This window comes from Nymphaea colorata, chromosome 10 (assembly GCF_008831285.2).
Source record: "Nymphaea colorata isolate Beijing-Zhang1983 chromosome 10, ASM883128v2, whole genome shotgun sequence".
NCBI classification, from domain to species: Eukaryota; Viridiplantae; Streptophyta; class Magnoliopsida; order Nymphaeales; family Nymphaeaceae; genus Nymphaea; species Nymphaea colorata.
In genome coordinates this window covers 9,336,635-9,348,859 of record NC_045147.1, presented here as the reverse complement: position 1 = coordinate 9,348,859, position 12,225 = coordinate 9,336,635, and the positions used below count along the sequence as shown (strand labels likewise).

General features: G+C 41.5%; 1 protein-coding gene across 3 annotated transcripts in view; it reads right to left on the bottom strand.

Annotated features, from left to right (window-relative positions):
- LOC116262091 (uncharacterized) overlaps window positions 1-12,225 on the bottom strand; it is a 27,351-nt gene extending 15,126 nt beyond the window's left edge. For all 3 annotated transcript variants that reach the window (XM_031641165.2, XM_031641167.2, XM_031641166.2), the window contains exons 1-3: window positions 12,068-12,225; window positions 10,395-10,509; window positions 9,875-10,122 (exon numbers count right to left, since the gene is read on the bottom strand). In XM_031641165.2, the coding sequence (XP_031497025.1) occupies window positions 9,875-10,122; window positions 10,395-10,470 (324 nt within the window). In that variant the 5' untranslated portion in view covers window positions 10,471-10,509; window positions 12,068-12,225. The remainder of the gene's footprint in view (window positions 1-9,874; window positions 10,123-10,394; window positions 10,510-12,067) is intronic.

The window sequence follows — 12,225 nt, the reverse complement described above, 5'->3', positions numbered from 1 at the left end:
TCTGTAAGATCTAGAGTCAAAAGTCTCTGATTCATCATCATGAATATGAATCCGAGGATTCATAGGAAGTGTGGCAGGTTTGGCCCCCAATAATCTTGTTTCCTGCAGAAGATCAAGAACATATTTCCTCTGAGACATCACAACCCCTTTACTACTATGAGCAACTTCAATACCAAAAAAATAACGGAGTTGACCAAGGTCTTTTGTGACAAAGTGTTTCTGTAGAAACTCCTTTGTCTTAGCTATCTCTTGATTACTTTCCCCTGTGATAACAATGTCATCAACATATACAATCAATATCACTATACCATTGCGCTGCGCTTGATAAACAATGAATGATCAAGTTGGGATCTTTGAAAACCACACTTAGATAGAATCTCACTTAGCTTGTGAAACCATGCACGGGGACTTTGTTTAAGTCCATAGATAGCCTTTTTGAGTTTGCATACCTTGGAACACTCCCCCTGACGTTCAAAACCAGGTGGTTGTTGCATATAAACCGTTTCAGAGAGATCACCATATAGGAATGCATTTTTCACATCAAGCTGGAAAAGAGGCCAATCCTACTAAACTGCGAGAGAGATAATTAGGCGAATAGTACCTAACCTTGCCACTGGTGAAAACGTCTCAAAGAAGTCAACACCATAAGTCTGTGTATTGCCTTTTGCAACAAGGCGTGCTTTGAATCGCTCAATGGAACTATCAGAATGATATTTGATAGTGAATACCTATTTGAAGCCAACAACATCACAATCTAGTGGGGGATCCACCAAGTCCCAAGTCTCCAGAGAGAGAAGAACATCCATTTCGTCCTGCATAGCTTGTTTCCACCGAGAATCTAACAAGGTTTGGTGGTGAGACGATGGGATAGTGTGACTAGACATAGCTCGATCAAACTGCACCAAACTTGTACTCAAATGATTCATAGAAACAGAGTTAGAGATTGGATGCATGGTGCACTGTCGTCGGCCCTTGCGAATGGCGATTGGTCGATCATCTGCATAGAAGTCATCATTTCTACCTGAGTCAGTCTTATCAGTGGAACTTACCTCATGACTCATGAGAAGATGTTGGTGGACAGTTGGGAGAGGGACTTTGACAACGAGTGTAGACAAGTGGAGGATCACGAAAACGATCACAAGACAGAAGAAGGCAAAGACTCAAGTGAAATTGGGGGTGTTGAAGTATGTTAGACGGGTCTCGGGACCGGGTCCGGATCCATACCCGATCCATCTTGTAGCCCTTGTTGGGCATTACTTAAGTCGTGTAACCCTAATCCTTATGTGTAATGACATCTTAAGAGAGAGAGAGTCTGGCGGCTAGTGGGCAACCAGCTCCTCCTCATCCGTGGTTTTTTTCTTCTTGTTGAGGGTTTTTCTACGTTACATCGTGTTCCTCGTATTCTCTTTCTCTATGCTCGTGTTTCTACATGGTATCAGAGCCCACAAGATTGGGACTTTTTTGGTGATCGTGGAGTTTTCTTCACCCGCCGCCGCTGCTGTCACTGTCGTCGTTTCGACCGCCACTGCCGTCACTGCCGCCGCCGCCGTGTCCGACATCGTTACCTTTCTGCTGCGTCGTCCGACGACGCTGTTGTCACCGCCCTTGCTGTCGCGCCGTCGCCCTTGCCGCCGCGTGGGCTCGAGAAACTCGGCCCGTGTGACCTGCTTCCTGACGTTGCGCCCTGCTCCTTGCCGTCGTCCTCTGCACCATCGCCCTTTGGGTCCACACTGCTCCCGTCCCTTCGTTGTCGATGGTGCTTCTCTTGTTTTACCGTCGCTCGTGCCCTTTGTCGGCCTGGTCTGAGATTATGGCAGCTTCTTCCTCGTCGACCGTCAACACCAATCAAACTGAAATCAGGGCTTATAGATCTGAGAATGTTCCCGTTCAGGTCATTACTCTTCGTCTCACAAAGGAGAACTATTTCACGTGGTCGGCCGCTATGACTATGGGGATTGCTGGCCGTGGTCGGATTGCCTATATCAATGGAAGGAACCATGAACCGGCAAGGACAAGTGGTGTGTGGGACACTTGGTTTCTTGAGGATAATCAAGTGAAAACTTGGATTGTCAACTTGGACACTTGGTTTCTTGAGGATAATCAAGTGAAAACTTGGATTGTCAACTCTGGACACTCGGAAGAAGACTGCAAGAGACATGTGGGTGATTTTAGAGCAAATGTATGGCCAGAAGAAAACTGCTATTCGAACTTACCACGTAATGAAGACTGTCTATGGACTTCGACAAGGGAACTCTTCTGTCGCAGATTACTATGGAGCTTTGAAAGCCAAGTGGGACGAGCTTGACTATCATTCTGATATCCCTTGGCATTGTCCCCAGGATCAGGCACTTTATGTTGCTAAGGAATGGGAAAACAGGGTGTTTCTTTTTTTGGCCGGTTTGAATGATGAGTTTGAAGGTGTTAGAAGCCAAATTCTGAATTCTGGAGAGGTGCCCAGTATGGAAGATGTGTACTCCTGTATTGAAGCTGAAGAACAGAGGAGGCTGGTTACTACTGAGGGCAAGAGGGATCTCATGCCCTGTCCTGAGAGATCCGCTCTTGTGAGTTGTGGTCCTGGAGGCAATATTAGATCTCTTCGCAGATGCACTCACTGCAAGAAGACTGGTCATACCGTGGATTATTGTTGGGATCTTCATCCAGAAAAGAAGGGGAACAAAGGGAGGTCTTCTATTGGGAAGACGCTTGTGTCTGAGGTGCCTAAATCTAGTGGAGAAAAGGTCTCCATTTATGCTGACCAGCTTCGTGAACTGAGGGCTTACTTGGGTCGGATCGATGTCAACCAAGTCGAGACATCTGATGAGACAAAGGCTAATCATGCACTTGCAGTTGTTGGTGATACAGGTAACTCTTCTGTGGGGGAATGGATTGTGGATAGTTGTGCTACTCACCACATGACAGGTAACCCTAAGTTGTTTCATGAGTATAAGTTATCTTCAGGAAAGGAACGAGTATCTCTCGCAGATGGTTCCTCTACTTCTGTGGCAGGCGAAGGGATTCTGTCCTTGTTGGACAAACTTCATGTGCGGGGAGCATTACATGTGCCCCAGTTTCCCTTAAATCTTTTGTCAGTTAGTAAACTTACTAAAGAGCTGAATTGTGAACTCATTTTTTCTGCCAATCGTTGTGTTTTGCAGGACTTGGTGACAGGGAAGAGGATTGGGATTGGTTTGGCGTCTGATGGCCTATATCGTCTTCCCATACGCGTGGCCACGGCTCTGATGACAGCGATCAGCAAGACAAAAAAGCGAAGAGAAGATTGTCTTCAGTCCTTCTTGTACTGGCATGAACGCCTTGGGCATTTACCTTTTGGGATTTTGAAACAGTTGTTTCCAGATTTGTGTTCCTCTCTGAATTTGTCTTTGATTTCCTGTGATGCTTGTCAGTTTGCCAAACATGTGAGGGCTTCGTACTCCATTTCAACTAGTTGTGTTAATGAAGCTTTTTCCTTGGTTCACTCGGATGTGTGGGGGCCTTCGGAAATTCCTACCCGTCAAGGTTTTCAATATTTTATAACCTTTATTGATGATTTCTCTCGGACCACCTTTGTGTACTAGTTAAAAGATCGCAATGAGGTTCCTCATGTCATAGAAACCTTCATTCTCCTTGTGCATACTCAATATGGTGGAACTATTAAAACCTTCCGGTCCGATAATGCCCGTGAGTATGTGTCAGTCTGTTGAGGATTTTCTTCAAAAAAGAGGGATTGTACATGAGACGTCCTGTAGTTATACTCCCCCACAAAATGGGGTGGCTGAAAGAAAAAATCGCCAATTCCTTAATGTCACCAGGGCCCTTCTTTTGCAGAGAAATCTTCCCAAACACTATTGGGGTGATGCAGTTCTTACTAGTGTGCATCTCATCAACCGCATGCCCAGTCGTGTGTTGAATGGTCGGACTCCCCATTCGTTACTGCCTGGAAGTCGTCAATCGTTTCTTCTGCCTCGTGTTTTTAGCTGTGTGTGTTTTATTCATAATCACAGCCCTAATGTTAAGAAACTTGATCCCCCGGTCTATCAAAGGTGTGTTTGTTGGGTATTCCCCTACTCAGAAAGGATACAGATGTTTTGATCCCACCATTGGTCGAGTTTATGTTACACGGGATGTTACATTCTTGGAACATGCCTCTTACTTTGGTGAGAATCCTCTTCAGGGGGAGAAGTCTGTGGTTAGGGAAGAGTATTCTCAGGGTCAGGAGATTCAATTTATAGATTTTTTGAACTACAGGAAAGCTGAACCTCTTACAGTTGATTATGAGCATGAGAGGGAGAAAGGGTGTGACCCTGGAACTGAGAAAGAAGGCCAGCGGTTGTTTGGACAGGTCTACTCCAGAAGAGGTGCTCGGACAGAGGAGGCGACTTGTGGTGCGAAATCTACTTCCAATCCCAATGTCATTCCTTCTCTGGATGAACCAAGTCCTACCTCGAAGACTCAAGTTGAGGTTGAAAAGAAAAATGAAGATCTTCCCATTGCCCTGAGAAAGGGTGTCAGGACATGTACTCAACACCCGATTAGTAATTTTGTATCTTATTCCAGACTTGGCAAGGATTACAAGTGTTTTGTATCTTCTTTTTCTTTGGTTGTGATTCTCAGGTCTGTTGCTGAAGCTCAAAGTGATTCCAAGTGGACTGATGCTATGAAAGAAGAAATGGAAGCCTTGAGAAGAAACATGACATGGGAAGTTGTGAAGATTCCTGAGGCGGCTCACTTGGTTGGATCCAAGTGAGTGTATACTATCAAGTACAAACCAGATGGAAGTGTTGAAAGATACAAAGCTCGTCTTGTGGCCAAGGGGTTTAGCCAAAAATATGGGATTGATTACTTGGAGACCTTTGCTCCTGTTGCAAAAATGAAGGCAGTTAGAGTTGTTATGTCCCTAGCTGTGATGAAGGAGTGGAAGATGTACCAATTTGACGTTAAGAATGTCTTCCTCAATGGTGATCTCGAAGAAGAAGTGTATATGTGCATGCCTCCAGGATATGAAGAACCAGAGAAATGTTGTAAGCTGAAAAAGGCCTTATATGGTCTCAAGCAGTCGCCCAGAGCATGGTTCGAACGACTGAGACGAGTGATGCAACATCATAGGTACAATCAATGGAATGGAGACCACACTCTGTTTGTGAAGAAAAAGGAGGGCAGGGTCACTCTTTTACTTGTCTATGTGGATGACATAATTGTCACAGCTAATGATGAGGAGGAGATCATCAAGTTGAAAGGGTTACTGGCTACGGAATTTGATCTCAAGGATCTTGGCAAGCTGAGGTATTTTCTTGGTATTGAGATTGCTAGATCTAGTACCCGCCTTGTGTTAAACCAAAGGAAATACACATTAGATCTGTTGGAAGAGACTAGTAAATTGGGGTGTAGACCTGCTTCTACCCCACTTGACACTGGACACAAGTTGAGCCTTAGAGATGGAGAGCTGCTCAGTGAAGAAGCTAAGGGAAGATATCAACGTCTGGTTGGGAAGTTGATTTATCTTACCCTCACGAGACCAGATATCACTTTTGCGGTGAATGTATTGAGTCAATTCATGCATGCTCCTACTGATGCACATCTGAAGGCTGTGGACAGAGTATTATGTTACTTGAAGAGAAATCCTGGCAAGGGACTCTTGTACATGAAACAAGAGACTGTAGAGATCGAGGGGTATTCAGATGCAGACTGGGCAGGTTGTGCTGATGTGAAGATCCACGAGGCCACACCCAACCAAGCAGATCAGCACACCCTTGTCGATGGCCTGACCTTCTTCCACGGCAGCAACACACACAATGACATCAGATTTGATCAACATACCCTTATCGATGGCCTGACCTTCTTCCACGACAGCAAGACTCACAACGACATCAGATTTTTTTTTTTTTTTTTCTGCAACTCAACATCTTCAATCAGCAACATGAGGGTGCTAATCACGTCTCTACATGTTAAACGTGATTAGCCCCTTTTCACCAACCAGTTTGATTGCTCCTTTTGTAATCAGCAGTGATTTCAAACGTGAAACCCCAGCTGACGGGAAAGATGAGAAAGGAGGAAGGGAGGGAAGGAGCGTGGAACCCTAAATCCCTAGGGTCGTCGCTCTGATACCATGTCCACTATGGGAGGCAGAAAGGGACAAGAGAGAGAGAGAGAGAAAGGAAACATTCTCATTATCATTCACGTAACCCTATCTCATATTAAAAGAGATTAGGGTATTAAGAACTTTACAAAATTAGTCCACTAGAAATAAGAAAACAATAAAGTGGACCCTTCCAACTTTCTAAAATTTCAGAAAACCTCTAATCAACTTCTAAAAGTATTTAACAAAAGTCACAGAATTTTCAATTTTTTATTATCAAAAATGCACAAAAGAATTTAAAAAATAAAATAAAATAAAATAAAATAAACTCTCCATGAAAAAATATGAATTGTATTAAACATTAAAACATAGCCACAAATATCGTTTTTGGACTTTTATCGGCAAAGTTGTTTTTTTTTTAAAAAAAAATCTCGAAGCTTTTAAAAAAATAAAAAATCAAAATATTAGGTAAAAAAATACAAGAATGAAAAACTAATAAGTTTTATATTGAATTAAGGAGGTCATGTTAAATACATAAAACAAGAGGAAATAAAACAATGAAACAAAAGTTGAAAAAAAAAACAGAAAATAAAATAAAAAATAAATGAAAAAAACACGATAAATTCATTTTTAACGTTTCTTTCAATACATCGAGATATTTTTCATATTGTTATCGTTTTCATTCTTTTTTTTCATTAATATCACGATACTTTTGAAAATATCACGATATTTGTGGCTATGCATAAAAAGACAACAAATATATGTTACCTACAACATGCATGCAGTCATTAGAAACAAAAAAAGTTGACCACTTAAATTACACTCCCAATACTTAAATGTGTATCCACAAAAACGGTTTTCATTACCCATGACTTGGTCCTTCGACTCTTTAAGCAACCTAGGGCCACCAGCTTTGAATTTTATTTTTTATTTTTGAGAATAAACATAGATAAGAGAAAACTCTATTTTTATTGCATGAAATCAGCCCCTGATTTTAGTGTTTTACTTTAGACGTGTAAGGGTGTCTTTTATGTCAAACATCATATTCAATCTTAAGAAATTTATGTAGCTTTAAATAAAAAAAAAAATCTTTTTTATGCTTTTTATGTTTTCAAGGTGTAAGATGAGTTACATAGAGTATCATACCATAATGTACAATATGCTGGGCACATATTATAAGTTATGTAAGTTACGCCACTAGATACAATATAGCTAGACCCTAAAACTAGTTTCAGGGTGTATCTTATTGTTTTCCTTCATAGTTACATTACCTAATGTAATTGCAATACACTATGTATTGTATCATACAATACACTACATTACATACGTTCACCTATTTGCAGGAAAAATTGATAACAGTATCTTCATTCAATTTCTGACGCAGTAATTACAGGGGTAGCTACAATCCCCGTGGAAAACTATGAATTAAATGACGAACAAGACAGCACATTGGGAGGAACATAAGGAAAGCACAGAAATAAAGGAAGAAAATAGCACAAAAGAAGAGATTAGGGCCTCACTAATCTTCTACTCTCAACCCAAATGATCTACACTCTTTCTTTAAATAGAGCTTTCCTAACTAAACAGATCATGGATCCAAAACTAACAAAATGAAATCCAAACTTAAACTAATAAATAAAACAAATAAAGCACCACATCAAATAATATGGATCCACATGGATCCAATCTAAATCTAATATGAAATGAACTGCTCCTGCATCATTGTCCCAAAGTTGAAGAAAATTCACCCTCGACTATGCCAATAATAATGGAAACCCAGTCCTCCCAGTCTAGATCAGCTTTAAAAAAAGTAAAAAACGGCTTGTGAAACCAGTTGGCCCCCTTTTTTTCCTTCTTTCTTCTCTTCTTCTTTCTATTGGCTTTTTCTTCTCCCCTTTTCTTTTTGTTGTTGTTTTCTTTTTTCCTTGATCCCTCTAGTTGGATGATTCCAGGTTCCAAAACGGGAGTCGGGTCCAATGCTAGGACAGGATGGCAACGAGCTCCTGCCCACCCAACGCCTCTCATGCATTAGGGCAAGAGAGTGAAGAGCGGCCGGTGCCTGCCTATGTCGTCTAGCCCGACACCAGCCTGGTAGATGCTGACGGCCAGCCGTAGCCACCGTTTTTCGGCTGGCAACACTGGCCCCATGACGGCGAGCCCATATGACCAGCAGTGTGGGTCGCATGTTCTGCCCACTGAACGTGCGACAAGGTGAGCCCTGCTGGTTCTTTGACGTAGGGGTGGATAATGGTAATGACGTTGGCAGAAGCGGCGTGGTCGTCGATTAGTGCTGGTGGTGTTTCGGTGACCAAGATGGTGGCAGAAGTAAAGATGGTGGTGGTGGGTAAGATGAATGGGGTGCAGTGAAACCTGCCAATAGGAAGAATTGATGGAGAGGAAGTCAGCCCTTGCGACACCAGTGGCCAGTCAGCGGCAGGGTGGTGGTTCCGACGGGGCTGCTCATGTTGTCTGGTGGCTGCACGAGCGGCTGGTAGAGTGTTGACAACCGGATTAGTGGTGGAATAGGTGGCTAAAGTGAGAGGGTTTTCAAAGGGCCCTTGAGAACATATAAATTAATTACATGACTGGGAAATTGTTGACCTCCCTGCTAGTGACAAGGTCTTCCTGCGGCAGTGTTGGAGCAGGATAAATTTCAGAAGCATCAGTCAGAGTCTGCAATGACCCCAAACCATCTTCCCCAGTATCCTTGCTAATACAGTCGTCTTCAACAACATTGGATGCACTGAATTGACTGGAGGTGATCAGAAAAATAGGCTGTGCAAGTTGGGAGTTGCCTCTAACCTGTTTGTTGTGCATAAGTCTTCTACAAGCTTGCTCCTAGTTATCACATTCAAACTCTAGCCTTCCAGAAGCAGCAGCAGCCACTTTGATCATGGCTTCCATGAGTTCATTCATTTCCATCATCCATTGATAAAATCCACCTTTACTCATTTAATTGCCAACAACAGGATCATCCTTTGCTTCCCATGCCATCACAAAGAAAGAAGGAATACCTTGGGCTATGGTACCAATTTAACAAAGTGATTAGAGACTTAGCTCTAATCTCCATGGCAAACTACAAATCAAATGACGAAGAAGAAACCAAATTAAAAGGAACATAAGGAAACCACAAAAATAAAGGAAGAAAATAATACAAAAGAAATGATTAGGGTCCAATCAATCTTCAACTCTAAACCCAGATGATTTACATGTTTCATTCAAATGGAGCTTTCCTAACTAAATGGATCATGGATTCAAAACTAACAATGAAATCCAAACTCAACCTAATAAATAAAACAAATAAAGAACCACAACAATAATATGGATCCACATGGATCCAATCTAAATCTAATATGAAGAACTGCTCTTGCATCATTTTTTTCCTTTTAAACACAAAAGAAGAGACTAGGGTCTCATAATCTTTAACTCTCAACCCAAATGATCTACAAGTTTCCTTTAAATAGAGCTTTGCTAAATAAATGGATCATGGATCCAAAACTAACAAGACGCCAAACTCAACCTAATAAATAAAACAAATAAAGAAACACATCAAATAATATGGATCCACATGGATCCAATCTAAATCTAATATGAAATGAACTACTCATGCATTATTCTAATGAGAAAATTAAGAGAAGTACTACTAGCAATAGGCAGGCCAACTCAACGACTAAATATGAGCATAGGCCTGAAAGGAAGCCTTCGCATGTGTGTGTGTGTGTGTGTGTGTGTGTGTGTGTGTGTGTGTGTGTGTGTGTGTCTGTGTGAGTGTGTGTGATAGAGAGAAAGAGAGAGAGAGACCAATCTGGTAACAATGTTCTTTCCACGATCATCACCATTCTCAAGAACAGCTTTGAGAGCTGCAGGAAGAACCTTCCAAAACTCGCCAACAAATTCAAATCCTTTCCGCCTGCTGTTTTGCAATATGTCATTTGCAAGATACAGAAAAGAAATCCTTTGCTCCTTCTCTGAGCTATTAAATTGTTTCTCCCATGTTTCAACCACCAATTTAGCTTTCTTTCGATGAAAAATACACCAATGAGAGAGTGCTATATGAATGTCAAGGCAACAAGTAAGAGTCCCAACTTTTTCAAAAAATCTAAAAAGGTTTCACAACATATATCAAAAGTTATAACAATTGCATCTTAAAGAGAAATAGCGACTATATGACATCAAGAATAGCCACTTAGAAAATTCAAAGATTAGTGGACAAAATTGTTTCAACAGTACATAATGTAATTCACACCAAAAGATCCAATTAAAAAGGCACAGGCACACAGTCAGTAGGGACTAAACATGTGGCAATCTGGACAAAGGATACTTTCGATGCTCTGTTGTGTATTGTTGAGCTTAGAAAGCTTTTCAGCTAATATCTGGCTGTCAAATGCACCATTCATCCCTGCTTTTCAGTGATTTTCTCATCAAACTAATGAAATCTGCAGGAGAAAACTAATTAATGCAAGTCACATAAAGGACAAGCAAGCTGCTAAATATGGCATGGCTAAACAGAAATTATATCAACAGGTCAAAGAAGACAGAAGTAAAATAAGCCAACAATATGGAATGGGAAAAAACAACAAATGCAACAAAAGAACTTAGCTGAAAGGTAACAAAGCATACAAAAACACCTTACAAAAGCAACACTTACTTCCAAACAGGCAAGGAAGCTTCCCAAAAGAATGGCAAGACCACATCAATGCATCGTTCAAATGGTCATCCTCTCTAGAGACCAACAATTTTTCTTTTTTGTCATAGAATCATCTCTCAGCCTTTCTTTTGTCCACGTTAGGCAAGAATTTTAAAAATAAGGACTTGATACTATACTGCTGTTATAAAAAATGCTCTACTATGTGAATCGAAAAAAAAAATCATTTTGTGCACTTCATTCAAGTATGTCTGACCAACTAGCCTTCCAGGCTGCAGTTGCTGTCATCATTCACGCAAAGGAACTCAGGTTTTAGATCTTCATTTCTTTCTAACACTTCCACATGCACAGGTTTAGTTGTCCAGACAGGCCATCTAAGCAAATGCTAGCGCTAGTTACAATTGCACTTGCAATTGTACAGTAAAAACTCTCTTTTATAGAGAAATACAACTTCTTGATTGCGCACCAATAGCCCCTCATCTATGCAAAAGTTCATAAACTGCCCAGCCCTTAAAAGTGAAATTGGTATTCAGATGAACTATATCTCAGGCCCTCCCATGACTGACAGACCGTAACGCAATATCCCACCTAGAAGTATGTCCCTTAGGAGAGGTAGGGAAGCAGAAAGCAAAGGCCAAAGACAGTGTTAAGCCAGCACATCACATTGTTAAAATTAGTACGGAGAGACTCTACGCTGTGATTGAAGTGTCAACCACAAAGTATCATGTAATCAGAGGACAAATGAATAGAAGAACCAAAATTCCTCATTACCATCGCGAGCAACAGGCAAACGGAGAAAGGTTCCCACTCGTTGTTCATCACATACAACAACCGTTTTACAATAAATATTTGTCACTGCATACAACCGGCATCACCTCTAATGGAACTAAACGATCGAAGTCCAACACTAGAGTTGGCAGCTTGCCGCCCTAAAACCAAATCGAGCCAAGAAAGTGAGCAGGATATCTGTTTCTGGGGAGAAGTTGGAACAGAAAAAACAAATCAGATCCTCACCAATCAATGGGCGAGCCGACATAAGGTTCCTGAATTCAGGTAAAGCCATCGAGACCAAAAGCTTCATTTGCACGAAAATGATTCTTTCAATTGGACGAATCATTGAAAAAAGAAAAAGATGTCGGAAACCACAGCAAACGAATGCATTTTCTTCCAAAACCTTTTTCGGAGAAACCCATCATATATTCAGATTCAAAAAACGTGCAGAGGGGGGCTGGGGGAGTAAAAGCAACAAGATGAGAGAAGGGAATCGGGTAGGACAAGAACGTGGAAACGAGAAGCCTAACATAAGAAATCAAGAGAAGACGAAGAAGAAGGAGGAGGAGGAGACTTACTTGGAGATGCTGTAGCAAGTAGCAACCAGTTGCAGACGAATCCACGATGATTTATCCGCTAGAGACGACCTCTGAGAGGGAAGGAGGAAGGTTAGAATGGCTTCGTTTCTTGCAGTCGTGGTGTGTCCTGGGCTTGTCATCGGGTCGGAACTGAACCA